The 16279-nt window shown below is 46.1% G+C and overlaps 1 protein-coding gene across 1 annotated transcript in view; it reads right to left on the bottom strand.

Moving 5' to 3' along the window:
* Positions 1 to 243: 243 nt before the first annotated feature.
* SETD5 (SET domain containing 5) overlaps positions 244 to 16279 on the bottom strand; it is a 65188-nt gene continuing 49152 nt past the window's right edge. Inside the window, exons 18-24 of the mRNA XM_027713872.2 lie at positions 14907 to 15160; positions 12423 to 12479; positions 10531 to 10992; positions 8590 to 8870; positions 5486 to 5619; positions 2734 to 2807; positions 244 to 2544 (exon numbers count right to left, since the gene is read on the bottom strand). Coding sequence (XP_027569673.1) covers positions 1945 to 2544; positions 2734 to 2807; positions 5486 to 5619; positions 8590 to 8870; positions 10531 to 10992; positions 12423 to 12479; positions 14907 to 15160 — 1862 coding nt within the window. The 3' untranslated portion in view covers positions 244 to 1944. The remainder of the gene's footprint in view (positions 2545 to 2733; positions 2808 to 5485; positions 5620 to 8589; positions 8871 to 10530; positions 10993 to 12422; positions 12480 to 14906; positions 15161 to 16279) is intronic.

Here is a 16279-nt window from a genome sequence, read left to right as displayed (position 1 = left end):
AGCACAGCCACAATCTCACAACCCCAGCCAGAAGCTCAGGGAATTTTCTCAGGAACAGCAGCTCCTGAAGCAGCCCCTGGCTTCACCCAAAATGCTGGCAGAAGGGAGGTCTGCAGGGCTGCTCCTGTGAAGATCTGCTTACCCTGCAGGGACAGGAAAGGGAGACCAATATGCCCCCACTCCCTCACCCCACATCCTGGGCACCAGGGCTCAAGGTGGTAAGGAAACAGAAAGAAATACCGGTTTTCAAGTTAAGTATTTTTATTATCAAAATTATTACATCTCTTGTGAAAGTTCAAATGTTACAGCATGGTGTAAAAACTCCACTAGAGTAAGAAGCTACAGCCCCCACCTTTCCTAGAGCTTTCCAGGGTCCCTCCCTCCTGCCCCCCTGCTGCGCCCAAAGGTGCTGGAGCCTCTGGGCAGGGCCCCCCGGCCCCCTCTCGCCGCCTGGCAGGGCAGAGCCTGCCTGCCCCGTGCTGCTCAGAGCACGAAAGGGGAGGCTGCACCCCCAGGGCTAAGCCAAGTGAAGTTTACACCTATTTTATACAGTATACAGACACCCAACTGCGGGGTGACAAGTTCCATCCCAACACGCTCACAGCCAGACAGTGTGAGAAAGTTACTCTTTGTTTCAATATTTTAAAAGTCTCCCCTAGGCTGAACAAACACCTGATTTCAATTGTGAATTAGAGAAACCTGTAACAGTCCTAAAAAAAGAGGAAGAAGACTGTGCATCTGAAAGGACAGGGGAGACAGACTCACAGCATTATGTTATCCAAGAGAAAGGAGAAGTTCCACTGCAGCACCAGGGATGACACCTGTCATATATTAGCTAACCTACTATGGTTATAACTGAATATAAAATTAGATAAATAAAAACACGCCCGATATTACAGTAAACAAGTGAGAAAGAAGCTGGCAATCGTATGGAATTGAACAGACAGCGCACTGTGTCTGGGCTGGCTCTCCTGCCACGCTCGGCGGGTGACGGCGGCTGGGAAGGACCCCACACGGCACTGCCCCAAGAGCCTCTGGCTCGGCACAGACCGGGGTCTGCACCCAACACCCCAGCACCGCCCCTCGGCAGCCCCCGCTCCTCTGCCTGCAGCCCCCTGTGCACTGCAGCATCACTTGCCTGATCAGGCCCTCGGTCACCCTCCACGTGTCTCCACACCGGCAGCCAGAGACCCCTGGCACGGCGGCGTGTGACAGCACAGCCTCGGCCGTGCTCCTGTTCACAGACTCCTTAAGCGACCTTAGAACACTCGTTCAAGATAGCCCTGCAAGGAAGCAGCACATGACAGCGCACCCCAGACCCTCTGCAGCGACAGGCACACTTTCCAACCCCCTCCCTCCTGTGCTAGTTCACATTTGCGGAGACTCTGTTGTCCTGGAAAAAGCTCTGACAGTGGCAGTGGTGACCCAGGCCCAAAGGCAGCCGTGTGCGCTCATCTGCTTGTGACTGGAATGATCGTAACGGATTAAAGCCCTCCCCAGAACGCACTGAGAACCTGACCTATAAAGAGATTGGAGTTAACTTCCCCCAACGTTTCCTTTAAACTGCTTTCAAATTCAGAACGGTGTCCGTGCTGCATGAGTGACTATGGCCATGGGCACGGACTAGAGACAGAGGCTGTGCCACAGTCATTGCACTTGAACCATTTGCTTTTTTTTTCCTTTTTTTTTGTTTTTGTTTCTGCGATGTACCCACGCATCAGGGAACTGCTTTGCTACAGTCTCTGCCTCAGAGAAATCTGCGTTCTCCTACCAGGCCAGAGGCCAATACTGCTCACAAATCTCACCCGTGCATTTCAGACCTCAGCCTCTGACCCCTGGCACCCCAGCATCAGGTGCAAGCTCCCAACACCGGCCCAGGAGCCACTTCCAGAGGTGACTGGAAGGAGCTATGGGCAGTTTTGTCCTCCTGGAGTCCAGGCAGCCCTAGGAAAGTCCTGTTTGAGTCTTTACTCCAGAACCTTGAAGCTGCTGCAGTCTGTACTGGTGGACACTGCCTCCCCCGCGGTGTGGATAGTGTTGTGCACTGGAAATCACTGCGCCCCGGGAGCCCTGGTAGAGCACAGACTGCCCGGAGTTGGGCAGACTGATAGTCCGCAAGTCTGACTGTAGTGAGCGAGCACTTTGGGGAGCGGAGGAGGAGCCCGACACACCCGTGCAGGGCTGGGAGCCCGACTCGGAGGAGAGAGAGTCCACAGCTGTCTGCTGTGCCGGGCTGGCAGCCGCGGGGCAGCTCTTCCTCAGGAGGCTGCTGCTGACGCTGCCAGAGTGCTGCTGGCTGCTGAAATACCCCGAGGTCCCTGCAAACAGGGCAGAGCAGTCTGTGGAGACCGAGTGGGCAGGGCTGGAGTACGAGGTGGAGGAGAGGGATGTTTCTGAGGAACCATGGGAGAGGCCGTGTCCTGTCCTCTGTGCTGCTGCTCGGTAGCTGTATCCAGGAGACGGCGCGAGGTGCCCTCTGTACGGGGAGGAGCTCTGCTGGAGCAGGGTCTGTGATTCTGCCTGGGGACTGTCAGACTGCAGCAGCTGAACAAGGCATGGGGAAAAAAAAAGAAAAGGCATGTCAGATTGACTTTCACATTTCCTACCTCTTTCTCATGATGAAGGTACTTAGTGCAGCAGGACTGGGAACAATTGGCAGCCAAGGGCAGTTTCCCCCTTATCTCTTTAAAGGTTTTATTTCAGAATGTGCAGATAATACATGAAAGCATTTACCTGATAGCTGTACCGAGAAGGACTGTAAACTGCTGGTCCTTTGTGGGCTTCTGGAGTGTCTCCTTCTGCTGTGTCTGCAATGTACAGGCAGCACGTTAAACCTCACCCTCTGGACTGAGGCCGGATAGCAGCTCCCTCTCAAATGGCACCACCAACAGCCCAGCCCTCATGTTCTGCATCCAGCAGCAGCTGAGACCAGAGCAGCCTCCCCAGCCATCAGCATTCCAGAAGCTGAAGAGTCCCAGCAGAAGACAACTGGGAGACCTTAACATATACAAACAGCCAACAGTGTGAAGAAGGGCTACTCCCCTCACCCCAGTGCACTCTGGTTCAGCACAAAGCCCACCTGCCTTGGACCAGCCTGTCTGAATGGCCACACCTGGAGACTCAGCATGGACACAGCCTGGGCTCCCCTGGCTCCTCAGCAGGATACCAGAGGCAGAAGATGGTTTCTAAGATCTTGGCAATTTCCCATTCAGCCTTGGTTACAGGAAGCCACAATGGATACAGTTACAGCTCAGGAGACAAAACTGTCCCTTCTTGGAGGGCTGTCAGCAGGATCCTGTAGCCAGTTTTCCTCAAAGGGTAGGCAAGAAGTACTTACTGCAGCGACCCAGCCCCTGAGCCACGTGTATGTTCCAGCTGCTACCCTTGTAACCGTGGCTGGTGATCCTGCTTTCTTCAGGAGGAAGCTGCTGGGACTAGGAGACTTCCCATCAGAGTTCTGTTGCAGACTAATGACAGAGTTGTTTATCTGCAGCATCTCAGGGATTCTCAGCAGCCAGATTTGAAATGCCTTGGTGAAACACTGTTGGTATTAGTATCAAATTTATATGACAGATGTGTCTCAGTCATGAAACAGGACACGTTGCCTCAGTCCGCTCTGTACTTCTGCCAGACAGGTCTGGCTTTGGCCCCAGCTGCACTGGCACGAGCACCAGTGCCAGCAGTGTCTCTGGCTCTGCTGCCATTGTCCTCTCTGTGCTGCACTACAGTGCTGGCTTAGCTAACAAGGATCTGGACAGAGCTCATCTGCTCTTGAGGCTCAGGAGCCTTTTTCCTCAGGGCACAGACCTGCACAGAAACTGGGGCGTGAAGCTTCCAGCACGTGTCCTGTGCCACCTTCCATTTCTGAAATGACATCGATGCAGCAAGTGGCTGTTGGACTTGCTGTAGGTGACATTCCCAGTACTGCAGAAAGGCAAAATTTGGAAGTTCGGGGCATGTTTTGTTAAGCAGTCACGCACTGAAGAGACTAACTGTTCAATCCAGGAGATCGCTGTGATTCACACAAGTTGAGTATGAGAATCAGAAGAAATCTAAAGACTGTTTTTTAAACAGCCGGGCATGCTGGCAGAGCTGCACAATTTACTGCCAGTGCCTGTTCTTAGAAAAATCCTCGACAAGTTAAAGACAAGTTGAAAGACTAAATTACAAAGGCTAAATAAACTATGACCTTCCTGAATTTGCTTTATGTAAACTTAAAAGCTAAAGCCAACATTTCCCTTCCCCATTTCCCAATACCTGCACTAGGAATGACATGAAGAACTGCTTTTCTTGGCAGTACTGGCCTGTGTCAACCTAAAACATATATGAAGTGACAGCTTTAGCTGGGAGCAGCTGCAGTTCTCAGAAGCGTGGAATGCACACAAATTCCATTTCATTCCTACATGCCTCATCAGCAAACCTCCAAGTTTGGGATTTTTCAGTTCCCCTCAATATTATCTGTTACAGCATCAAGTGAACATGTGCATCTTCACCATTCCAGGTGCTACCAGGAACGGCACGGACTCAGCCACCCGTTTGTTTCACGAAGAAGCAGAGCAGCAACTGGGGGAGGGAAGGTGGCTCACAAAATCTAAACGAGAATATAAACTAGAATCTAAACAAGCTGCTGAAGAAATTGCCACAGTAAGCAAAAGAAGAAAAAACGTATTTTGCTGCGGTGGGATGAAGGAGACAAGACGACTTTTGTCAGCTGCAGCATTAGGTTTTCACAGCTCAGAGTGGGATGGGGTTTACGTAACAAGAAAGAAGAATGTACCACTGCAGATGAAAGTTTAATTCCAGCCTAACTTTAGGGTGAGACTGAAGAGCCAGAGATGTACAGGTTAGAGTGGGCAAAGGCCTGTTGCAGGAGCCAGGATTTTGCCTACCCAAATAAACACCAAGAAAGCTACTTCCAATGGGACGGAAAGACAGGGAAGAGACTCCCAGTGGGGTTCCATGAAACTGTGACATTTTTGATAGGGAAGAGGATTTCCTCTCAAGACTGGATGAAGGAAAAGAATTGAAAAGATGTGCCTAGGTGTACAAAACCAGGAAAACCCTCGATGAGACACCAGTTTTCAGAGGCTGGTCTCAAATACACCTTACTGCAACTGGAGGGGAAAAAAGTCTGATTTGGAATGAAGAAAATACATACTTGCCCTAAAATGCTCAGAAATATTACATTTGTGTGAATGTTCAGCCAATGAGAATTAAATGATAGCACCTTCTTAGCACATCTGTCCAAGGACAAAGAAGCTGTCCCTGTCAGAACCAAGATGCAGGCAGTCTAGAATCCAACCCTGGAGAAACCTAGTGGTCTTCCAGGTCTAACAGAAGAGGGATACAGGCTCAAGCAATATGTGAATAACAATAAAGTATGGTTTGCAGAAAGGAACTTCGATAATGTTAAAGATGAAGGTACAACTGACAAGCTGGCCATCATTTCCCACCAACCAAATGTCCAAAAGTTTCACTGTCCTACCTGCATCCTTCTCAACAGCACTGTCACAGGTAGGTGAGGATTCGTGTCTCTGGGACACCTTTGCACCACTCCTCAGCACCTTCTCAAGTATCCCCCGGCCCTCTCGGAGCCTCTCCACCGACGTCGGGACCATCCTGCAACAAAAAACCAGGAACAGCTGAGGACTGCTATTACACAGCCAGGAACAACATGACCAAAGCACAGGGGCTGTGGGCTCCTTGGTGTAACCACACCATGGGTTTGTCTTTAAAGTCTCTGCTTAAGTTCACCGGTACCATGTCAGTGCAAATAGAAACCCCTACTGCAGCAAGGAAGGATCAGAGACTATCGGGTCTTTAGACAGATGAGGAATAAACTTCTGAACTGCTTTTGCCATGTAAAAAACCTCCGGTGGGATTTCAGACTGCCAGTCCCTGGCTATCATGACATCACTGCTCTCAGAAAACCAAGTCCTTTATCAAAAACATGGTATAAACATCCAGTTCAGTAAATCACCTGATTACAGAAAAAAACTGGTTTGAAATCCAACAGCATTTTGAAAATCCTGGTAGATTAAATACAGTTTTTTCCATAATTACTTTTATTCAAACTAAAAAGAAGGAAACTCAATACCTTTATGATAATACAGTGCCAAGACAACACAGTTGGATAATGCAATGTTCCTGGAGCAAAACTTGCTTGGCCGTTTTGCCTATTAATGACACTCTGTCCCGTTTATTTTGTAGTGTGAAAACTCTCCACTCAAGATTAGTGCTAGATATTGTTCCATTATGTGTCTTGTCTGAGGGTGAAAGAGAGGTGAAATGGCTTTCCTAAAGCCAATCTGATGAAGAAAAACAGAGCTACAGACAAATCCCAGACCTCTGGGTCAACATTCCATCTACCATGCACAGGACCATCCACATCTCTATAGAAATATGTGGTTCAACATATAAGACAACATCACCTTGACCAGGGATTTACAACACCTTTACCCTGGGCACTGAAGAATGTGTGCCTTAAAAATGCCTGAATTTAAATATTCAGATTACATTAAATGCACTGCATACCATGTAAGCATGCAGTCTAACAGCATATTAACTGATTTCTGTACTTATTTTTTTTAATATTTACTGAAAACTGTGCTTTATATCATGGGGTTTTTTATTATTTTTGTTTGTTTTTTAAATAGATAGCCCAAGCATTGAAGTTCACCCTCACTTAAGGAGAAGGGGCCAGAGTTCACACCTCATGGAGGTGAATGGGGTGAGGGGGTGAATTCACACCTTCCTTTGCTGTTATTGTTTTGCTGGAGACAGTTTGCTGCCAGGCTGGGTTTACTGGGCAGCAGCACATCTGTTTACTTTGTGACGTCTATCTTGGCAAGTGAAGGAGACAAACTTCCTATTTCTTTTAATGAAAGCTATCAGCAATTAGTGCAGAATTCAGCAAAAATCTGGAAAACTCTAAAAATTAAGGTACGGAATTTTAGTTCCCACCATTTTCTTCTGTTCCTAATATTATTGTGACTATCTGGAAATGTATCTGACATGTAAGCATTGAGAGTTAAAGATGAAATTGGGTCACAACTTTAGCTCAGAAACATGCAGGTTCTAATATATTTCTTAAAAGTAGAAGGTGACTGTACATTTGTCAGCCTTGCCCATTAAAACACAGAAACCCAAGAATTTAAAGGGCAGCAAATCTACTTAATCCCATTTCAAAACGTTATCAGCATGGTTTCAACTTTATATCCAGTGTCCCATAACAATAGGATCTTTATTCCCACACAATACTTGCTCCTGAATCCACATGAGAAACTGAAGCCAGAGCAGCACCTGCTGAGGAGCAGCAGATGAAGCTCACAGCACATAAAACATGCTACTAGAGCAAGGATGCCACACTGACACCTCACCCTGAACTAGTTTTAGCTCATTCAGCTGTTTTGCTTTCTTTTTCTGCTCTTTTACAAGCAGAAGGAAGCAGCACAGGAGGGGAGGGGAAAAACGGGATATTATTACTTGTATAGACTATTTGATAACAGAATAATGATGGTAAACTAATCATTAGCAGACTGCCTCTGCTGTGGCCAGTCCCAGGATCTGGCAGAAGGTCATCTGGTAGATAGAGAACTGTCAGAGAGATACAAGACAATTGTTTCTATTAATCTCTGCTTGAAAATTGATGGAAAAAGGAAGGAAACAGATCTTATTACTCCTGCAAACTCATCCAAGTACCTAAGCGCTTTCAACATAAACTTCATACTTCTCACTGCCTTCAGCATTGCTTTGCATCTCTCCCCTTGCCATCCCCCTGCCATTATCCGAGCAGTGACACAGCCACGCACGTGGAGGATCAGCACCAGGAAAGGTGTGTGTGCCTTTCTGCCTGTGGTGTGCACGAACAGAACCTGAATGCAGAACAGCAGAGCCAGTGTCCTACACAGCTCCAGTCACAACATCCCAGCCATCACTGCACAGGCACTACAAAGCCACACTCAGCATTTCAGTGCTGCAGTACTTAATGGTTTGGACCAGACATTACTATCAGGTTCAAGTGTTTTTGAAGATGAGCCTTCCTCCTTATCAAACCTGCTCACGGTAACACGATAAGGGTGGTTTTTCTGTGCCTTTGGCAAGCCACCAACCACAGTCAGGTAACTGTTCTTCAAGCTGTATTTACAGGGCATTAGGAAAGCTGAAGTTGTTGCTCTGTCTCTGCTTCTTAAATGCAAAGTTGGAGAGGGCTGCGAGCTTCCCTTCAGAGTAGGAGTGGACTTAGTATCGCTCATGTCCAAAAAGTATGGAGGTTCATCAAGAAAAGACCTGGATTACATTTTCATTGCATGGGCAAGACCTTCCAACCCAAGACCTCAAACGGGAACTGGTGGAATAGCAACAACTGCTTAACTTCATATGTTTCAAGACAGATTTTTGATATCTAAAGGGCAGGCGGGGAAGGCTGCTGGTATCCTTCACGGTTGTTTAGCAATTAAGAAAGAGAACAATGCCAAGAGACCCAACCGAATCCATCCCACTGCGCATATTGTTATGGAAATACCTCCTAGAGAGTTCAGTCCTTCCCTGTGGAACAATCTCAGGCTGGCTTGGAAGGATGACACTCACCACCTACTGCTGATGCTCTCCTGGGATTTGCTGAGTGATGATGAAGAACCACAGCCCCTGGAGTCCGGTGGGCTGACGTCCTCTACGTGAGGCAGGGAGGGATGAGAAGGGGAGAAGCCACTTTGTGGGGAGGACGGGGTTCGCGCTGCAGAGCCCGACGGGCCGTCTGTGTCAGTCCCAGAGGAGCTGCTGCCCTGCCGGGTGGGGGTCCCTGCCCCTCGCACCGAATCGCCGCCCTCCTTGGCCTCCTGTTTCCGCTTGCGGTATTCCAGTAGGGATACCTGGGAGAGACAGCACAGCACAGACATGACTCAGGGAATGCAGTGGACTAGGACAAGGAGGAGGAACGTGCCCACACACCACTTAAAAAATCTATTTCCCTGGGTTTGCAGATAAGACTTGATGAGGCAAAGTGGGATTATCAACTCTTCCTGAATCTGCAGAGCTAAGTGGTACAAATTTGGACTGCCATGCCATTTTACTTTTTATGACCATTATTTCAGCGGAAACATCCAGCTAGTTTGCTTCTCTAACAACCTGGATTTTCACATTACTTCAGGACATGCATGCGTATTCAAGCATCCAGCCTCTATATCCTTCCTTCTCTCAAAATCCTTCACATTTTCAGTTTGTGATATTATGTAAATTTTTTTCAATATCTGTACATCCCTGGTAATAAGAGCCTTCTTCACAGAACTGGCATCTTCAGTGCCCCATTCATGTGTATTAGTTCAGCCACATTAATGACAAAAACTCAGTGAAGCCTAGCACAGAACTTCAACTTGCTTAGAGCAGGTTCCTGCTATGGAGGCATCGCAAACTTCCAGCACTGCCACCTAAACAAACTGCTTTTAGCAAAGGTAGAACGTATTTTCTGCAAAGCAGTCTCACATTTGTCAAAGACACCAACCAAAGATAACCCAGTCCTGCAACACAGGGACAGCAGAACCAAAATATTTCCAGCTGAGCCTTTATCTTTCAGTGTGTGTTCCCTCAGAGTTGTTATAAGGCACAGAGCCATAAAGGACTCACAGAAGGCAGCTCTGATGAAGAATTTATCAACTATGACTCAATGCCCATAGAGAAGGCTTTATAATGCTAAAATACTGAACAGGCTATTTCCAAAAGTAACTCAACATATGAAGGTTTTAAGATAAGTGTAACTTTAAAAGAAAACCAAAGGAAAATAAAAATCAAGAGCCCTCAGAAATGGAATGGAAATAAGATATTCCATCCAGTTGGACCGTTATACAAGTGATCTGAGTTACCACACTTGCCATAAAAAAGAAATCCAAGCACAGGAAAAAGCACCAGTATTTGTCCCACAAGTACCCTATTTTATCACAGCACCACCTTGACTCACCATTTTCACTCAGTTTTAGTCCCATGAGGGTCACTGGCCTGCTATTAGAAACCAATAGGTATTTGCTTTCTTTAAACCATATTCCTGTGGTTTTAGTTTCAAAGAGCTAACTTTCAAGTAATGACCTTCATCTACTTTCTTTGCAATGTTATGGAAATGTTCTAATATGTTCTAATAAACAGACTATGTTTTCTTTTGAAACATTAGATCCTCTTACCTACTAAGGACCCTTTTCATCCTGATAAATAACACCTCCACCAGCTGTACAGCTGCACTGTATTATTACTCTGGGTCTTGTCTCATTTTAACAACTGTTGATGGAAGCTGCCAGCATCCTGCTCTACTTTCTGTGCTCCCAGAAGAGGTATTTTCACTGTGGTCTTTTTCTTCCACCTCTCACATCAAAATCTTGCCTAAAGGGTAACAACTCTCTTTTAACAACTGTTTTCACCCAGGCACTGGATGCCTGGATTACTCGCCCAGACTCTCTTCCTTTTGCCTGTAAGTCTTTCCCGTGGTGTTTACGGTTCCCACAGAGGTTCCTGCAACCTAAGAATTTCTTTTTCAGGAATACTTGCCTTCTTCCTTTGCGGTGGATTCTGGGGAGCAGCTCTGACGCCCTCGCAAGCCCTCTCGCCGCAGGGAGACATGGATCCGTGCGCTGCCTCTTTGAGCAGCCCCGACTCGTGTCTGCTGAAATACCCTTCGGCAGGAGATCTGCAGCATCCCGCTTCCGAATTCATGGGCTTCCTCTCTCCCAAAGGAGGAGACCCCCGCAACAACCCATCTACACGTGGCATAGCGTTCAATGGGGAGAAGGCATACATTAAATTAAACTCTGTCCGAAAAGCCTGATCAGAGCTTCGTAGCAGCATCTGTGCTTCCCCACTTTTCCCTGGGAAGTTCATCTCTGAAGTAGAGTTTATGGAGGGCTGTGGAGCCACATCAGAGGATCCAAAGCTGAGCAGCGATGGCCGTTCTTGGTTTGCACTGGAATCCAAGTACCCTCCCTTCGAATCCAGGTCGGATCGGAGGCAGACCTGGAAAGTCCGAGAAGGATATAGGCAGGGGGGCAGGAAGTCAGGAAAAGTGTCAGGCAAGGGTGGGGAGAGAAATTTAAGTCAGAAAGTGCTCTGTACAATGCTAGCTTCCTGCTTCCCAGTTCCTTTCTGATTACCCCATAGGGTCTTCTCTCCTGCACTGTTTTGCTCATTCCACAGGGGAATGACAGACTAAACAATGATCAGTTCAGCTGTCCAGAATGGGATGCCCTTTCCCCTTCAGCAGTCTTTCTGCAACAAGAGGATAAGGCTTGGCATTATCCCCAGGCAGTCAGTGAATTCAAAACAGCATTTTCAATTGCCTCATACGTCCCCAAGCTGATGTTAACACATAGCAGTAGCTATATTAATTATGGAGAGAGAACAGAAAACTTCTGCTGTCCTTTTGCTGTTATATTAGCCAAGTTCTTGACTCTCTCAAGTCAGCCACTACTAACTTCCTAACAATAAAATACCCAGGACATCTAAGCCATTTGTTTTCACTTATTGTGAGCTTTGGAAATCTCCAACAATAGTACATTCATTTAATTTTTACTGCATTTCTACATTTTACAATATCCAACAAAACCACAATGGCATCATCTTTGTGCTGTCACAGTTTCTGGAGCACTAGGCACTGATACAACAGTATATCCATTTATCTGCTTGAAGTGCCAAAAACCCTCCAGGGCAGCAGAATAATAATCTCCTTCACCACGTTAATATGTCAGGATCTCAGACAATGAGTATAACTGACAAGATTTCATCCTTTTTGCAGGACTACAGTGCAGAGGGAAAAACGCAGCAGCACCAGGCACCAGCTCTCCTCTTCTGCTGTCGTTGAGAACGCTTCCCCTGCTGTATTACAGCTCCAAGTAATCCACCACATTGGAGATGAGCACAGATTTTCTACTATGAAACAGTCTCTGAGCAAGGCAGTTCACCTCATATTTTACAACAAGGCACTAGGTAAGCAAAATACTACTTTGTGGCATCTCCTCAACATTTTCAGTCTGCAAGTGAGCGGGTTTAGATACATCAAGGCTGAAGAGAGCAGGTCAGGTGCACCACTGTGTGCTCGTAAGTCAAAACTAGTGGTGAGTGCTTTCCCTTCCCCAGCAGTCATTTTGGCACTGCTGAGTAAATATCACAGACCACTTATCTGCTGGGCTGGGTCTGACATTGACAATGACATTTGCAGAGTGCCCAGATCTCTTGCCTTCACCTCAACAGCTGAGACATACCAAGTCTTCCCACCAGGGTCAACAAGTGAATCAAGAATTCCAGTCTTCAATTTGTTTGCTCTCTTGTGACAACCCTGAAAACTCTCCTCAGCCTTGCTGTGACTAACGCTCCACACTTATTCCCACTGCCTCCATGCCCCTCACCCCTCCCCTCCCAGCACACACGGGCCCGGGTGCGGTAACTACCTCAGGTGACATGGACTCGGGCCTATGCGCAGGGGAACTCTCGGGGGAGGATACGTTCTAGAGGAGGGAAAAGCATCTAGTTATTCATCTACTTAAAAAGTCAAGAAGCAAAATACAATGTACAAAATACAAGCACAGAGGTTAGCAATGGCTATTCTAAACAAAAACCATCCCAGGAACTGGCCCCAGCCTGGACGGCAACGTGGTTGGTTAAGTGGGTTCTAAAGCTTCCCAGAAGCACAGATAGGACTGGGTTACTGCATCTCATGATGCAACTTAGAACCCAAAACAGCACATGAACATTAAGAAAAGCAGCATTTTACTCTTTATATTTCTGATGCTGTCAGACAGAGTTTGCACCATGAAATATAGAGAAAGAAATGTATGGTGTTTATTCTGAGAACATGGGAGAGATGGAAAGCCTGGTTTAGCCCAAAAAGTAAACTAAGATCCCTCAAACACTAAGGTGACCTTTCACAGACATTACACTAAAAACCAAAACAGTCTCCTTCAATCCACTGTGGGTCACCTTTCCAGACAAAGTCAAGAGAAGAGGTGTGGACAGCCAGCTTTATGAAATGTCATATCATTTGAGCACCTATCAGTGAGGCAGTGTATGCCCTTGACAGCAGTTAAGGGCTCCTTCCCAAGCACTTCCCTTTCCATGCTAATGAGAAGGCCTAAAATAGAATCAAAGAAGGTTTCCCAGAGAAATATGGCAGCAGTCACTGTCTTGTGCAAAGCAGAAAACCTTAGGAAACTGAGGAATCTCAAATTTGTTAGCTAAAAAAAAATTCTGACAAACTCCACAGAAAAAGCAGATGCATGTCCTCATGCTTCTATAGTCACTCCTATGAATATGCAGGGCTAAGCATCCTCTAAATTGTTTCCAGTCTAAAAAGGTCACAAAACAGTCCGAAAAAACTCAATCTGTAAAAAGCCGACAACCAGAGCTTCAGAAGGCTTATGATACAAGTTTTTCAGAGAGCAGCTAGGAAATCAGTCAAGAAGGAACTTTCTTAAAAGCCTTCAAAAATGTATTTCTAAGAAGACAAGCTTCCTTGAGGAAGCTTGTGAACTGATGGAAGAATCTTTCTGTCACTCTCTTCCCACAGGGCCACAGGACTGAAGCATAAAGCTTTATACTTGGGGAGATGCATTCCCTCCAGTTAGAACTGATGACAACGAAATGAAACAGACGTGACATTAAAACAATGATATTATGAATGAGGTGCACTGGAGGAAATACAAAAGTTTGAATGGAGAAGCCTATGGTCCAGTGAGCTGTTAGACTCTTTTCAAGAGGAAAAAAGGAGAAAGACAAGTAAGTTATAGATACCCAGTGAAATCAAGGCTAGTTAACTAACAATGTGGTGGGACAGGAAAGGGATGATTAGACTGTGGCAACACTGCCCTGAGCTGCCTCCTTAACCACTGCCAGGGAAAGGATCACTTCCTATTGAGCTCTCTGCCTGGAACAGTCTTTTATCTCTCTCCTCAGTGCTCCACAATCTTCCCTGCTAACTTCTAGAGAGCTGCCCCTCAAACAACTTACAAGACAGGGCTCTCAAAGAAAATAATCAAAGCACACTAAACTAAAAATACCACAAAAAATACCACCTGTTGCAAAATGGATGAGGGATTCCTGCAAAACAGTCCCTAGTGTGGAGCAGTCCATCACTGCACCATTTTTTTATAATGGTTCTAACTGGCAGAGTATGAGCAGCTGGCCTGAAGAGTTCCACAGGTTTTTAATGAAAATATGCAATGCTAGAAAACAAAACTAAACCTGCAAACAGCATGATCCCTACTCACAGGCACAGAGCAGCAACAGAAAGTGGAAGGTCCTGGTGGGATGAATGCTGGTAATTCTCCCACAGAGTTTAGAGCAATGGAAACCACCTACAGAGCCTGCTCACTACTAGTGCTGATTTTTGCAAAAGTAAAGTATTAAGAAATCAAAGGTATTACAGTATTTTCTTTCTACCCAATCAAGGTAAAGAAAAACCAAAGGATACAGTGGAAGCTGATGTAACGTATTTCTACCACACTTGGGGTTACTGAAAGCTGTTTGGAGAAAGAGAAGATGAGAATGGCAGACAGCCTTTGAGAAATGGAACACTACTGCACTCTTTGGAGGAGGCAGGGTTTGGAGGCCACATTGGCACAGAGATCTGAAGTGGGAAAGATGATTAACGATCACTGAAAAACCTCCAAAATTCGGGAGCTACTCTGAAGAAATAGAAAAAACAACGTAAGACTAATGTTACTCACAGCTACAAAGTGAGGTTTGACATTTAACACAGAAGGAGATTTGGTCAGAAGTGGAGTAGGGGAGAAAGGCAGCAGTGCTCTTGAGGCTGACACTGTGATGCTGGCCAGCAATATAGCCACACACTCCAAAAGGAGGGTGTCCCAAGTGTCGCCCTTGCTACAAATATTCCCATTCCTCTTTTTAGCACCCTCAGTGCTGGGCAGATTTACCTCGAACTGTAGTGGAGTATTGCAGCGACTGGCAGCCAGAGAGGGGATTGGTGAGAACATCACGCCATAGCCGTTGCGACTCTCCTCCTCTCCGGGCAGTGAGGAGCAGGGTGTAGCCAGCTGTGGGCTCGCTGAGCCAGGAACTGAGGGAATGGGAGGTGGAGGGGTCACGGGAGACAGCGGCCGCAGCAGCTTCTTAACATTCTGCTCCATCAAGTAGCGAGACTTCCACTTCTTCAGGGGACTCAGCAAGTCTGAAAAGCAAACTGAGCTGAGGACAGGGCTGAACCATTAACCTTAACCATTACCCATGAGCAAATCCCGTTGTCTCCTTCCCCAGCCAAATGAAGCCCATGAGTCTTCAATGCAATTACAAAAGATTCCTACTAATGAAGTACCTCTGAATTACTTCTTTAGCAATGTCTAGATACTGCTAACAGGACAACTCATAATCAGGAACATGCAGTGAATAAGGAAAGGAAATATTTCAACTAGAAGTATGCACAAGAAGGAGCTAGGGGAAAGGAAGACAGGAAAGGATAAAAAGAGCAGAGAAGAATGAAGAAGAGGGGTCAGAGGACGTGTCACTGTCACTGCTACAAACAAACCAGACGCAGCTCAATTATTGCTACCTGAACCTACAGGCTACATCAATACAGCCCAAACACATTTCAGTTTCATAAAGGATTAAAGCCTTTCCCTCAGGGCTACTCCTCTTTAAAATCTTTTCTGATGCTCAGGTTAAAAAAGAAAAAATAAAAAATCAGTAAATTCTACAGTTCAGTTGTTTGCTTCTTCAGTTCTTGCTCAGGATGTACATTTATTGCTTGTGGCATTCTGTTTATTTTCTGTTTATCTAACTTTTCAATAGTCAATTCTGTATAATGTCTCTGTTGTCTAGCCTCCTGCCATCCTTGGAAAACTGATCCCTAGCTGGGCAGATCTTCACTCTCTTTCTCTGTAAAAGGATTCAGACACAGTATTTGACCATTCTGTTCCTTTACTCATGGATTTTTAACTTCTCCATCTTTGAGACTTAGTCATTTGCCTATTACATATGTGCCTGTAAGACTTTCCTGTATCTTCCTGCAGTCAGCAGGTATTTAATTGCCCATCTAACAACATCCTGCTGAAAAAAGATAACACTGTACTGACTTCCCCCCCCCATTCCTTCTATTGTACAAAAGATCACACAGCACTGAGGCTGATGATGCAAGATTAAATTATTATCTTTTTACAAAAAAATACTGAGAAACTTTGCACATGCTCAAGCTAGAATGGGTCTGCAGAAATTTCAGTGAACAACAAAGCAACATTCTCACCTACCACAGAGCTGTGCCATCAGGCAGCAGCGCACACTGAGATATCACTTG

The sequence above is a fragment of the Pipra filicauda genome, unplaced genomic scaffold, assembly GCF_003945595.2.
Source record: "Pipra filicauda isolate LSUMZ 115617 unplaced genomic scaffold, ASM394559v2 scaffold318_size846807_pilon, whole genome shotgun sequence".
NCBI lineage: Eukaryota > Metazoa > Chordata > Aves > Passeriformes > Pipridae > Pipra > Pipra filicauda.
This window is presented reverse-complemented; position numbering and strand designations above follow the sequence as displayed.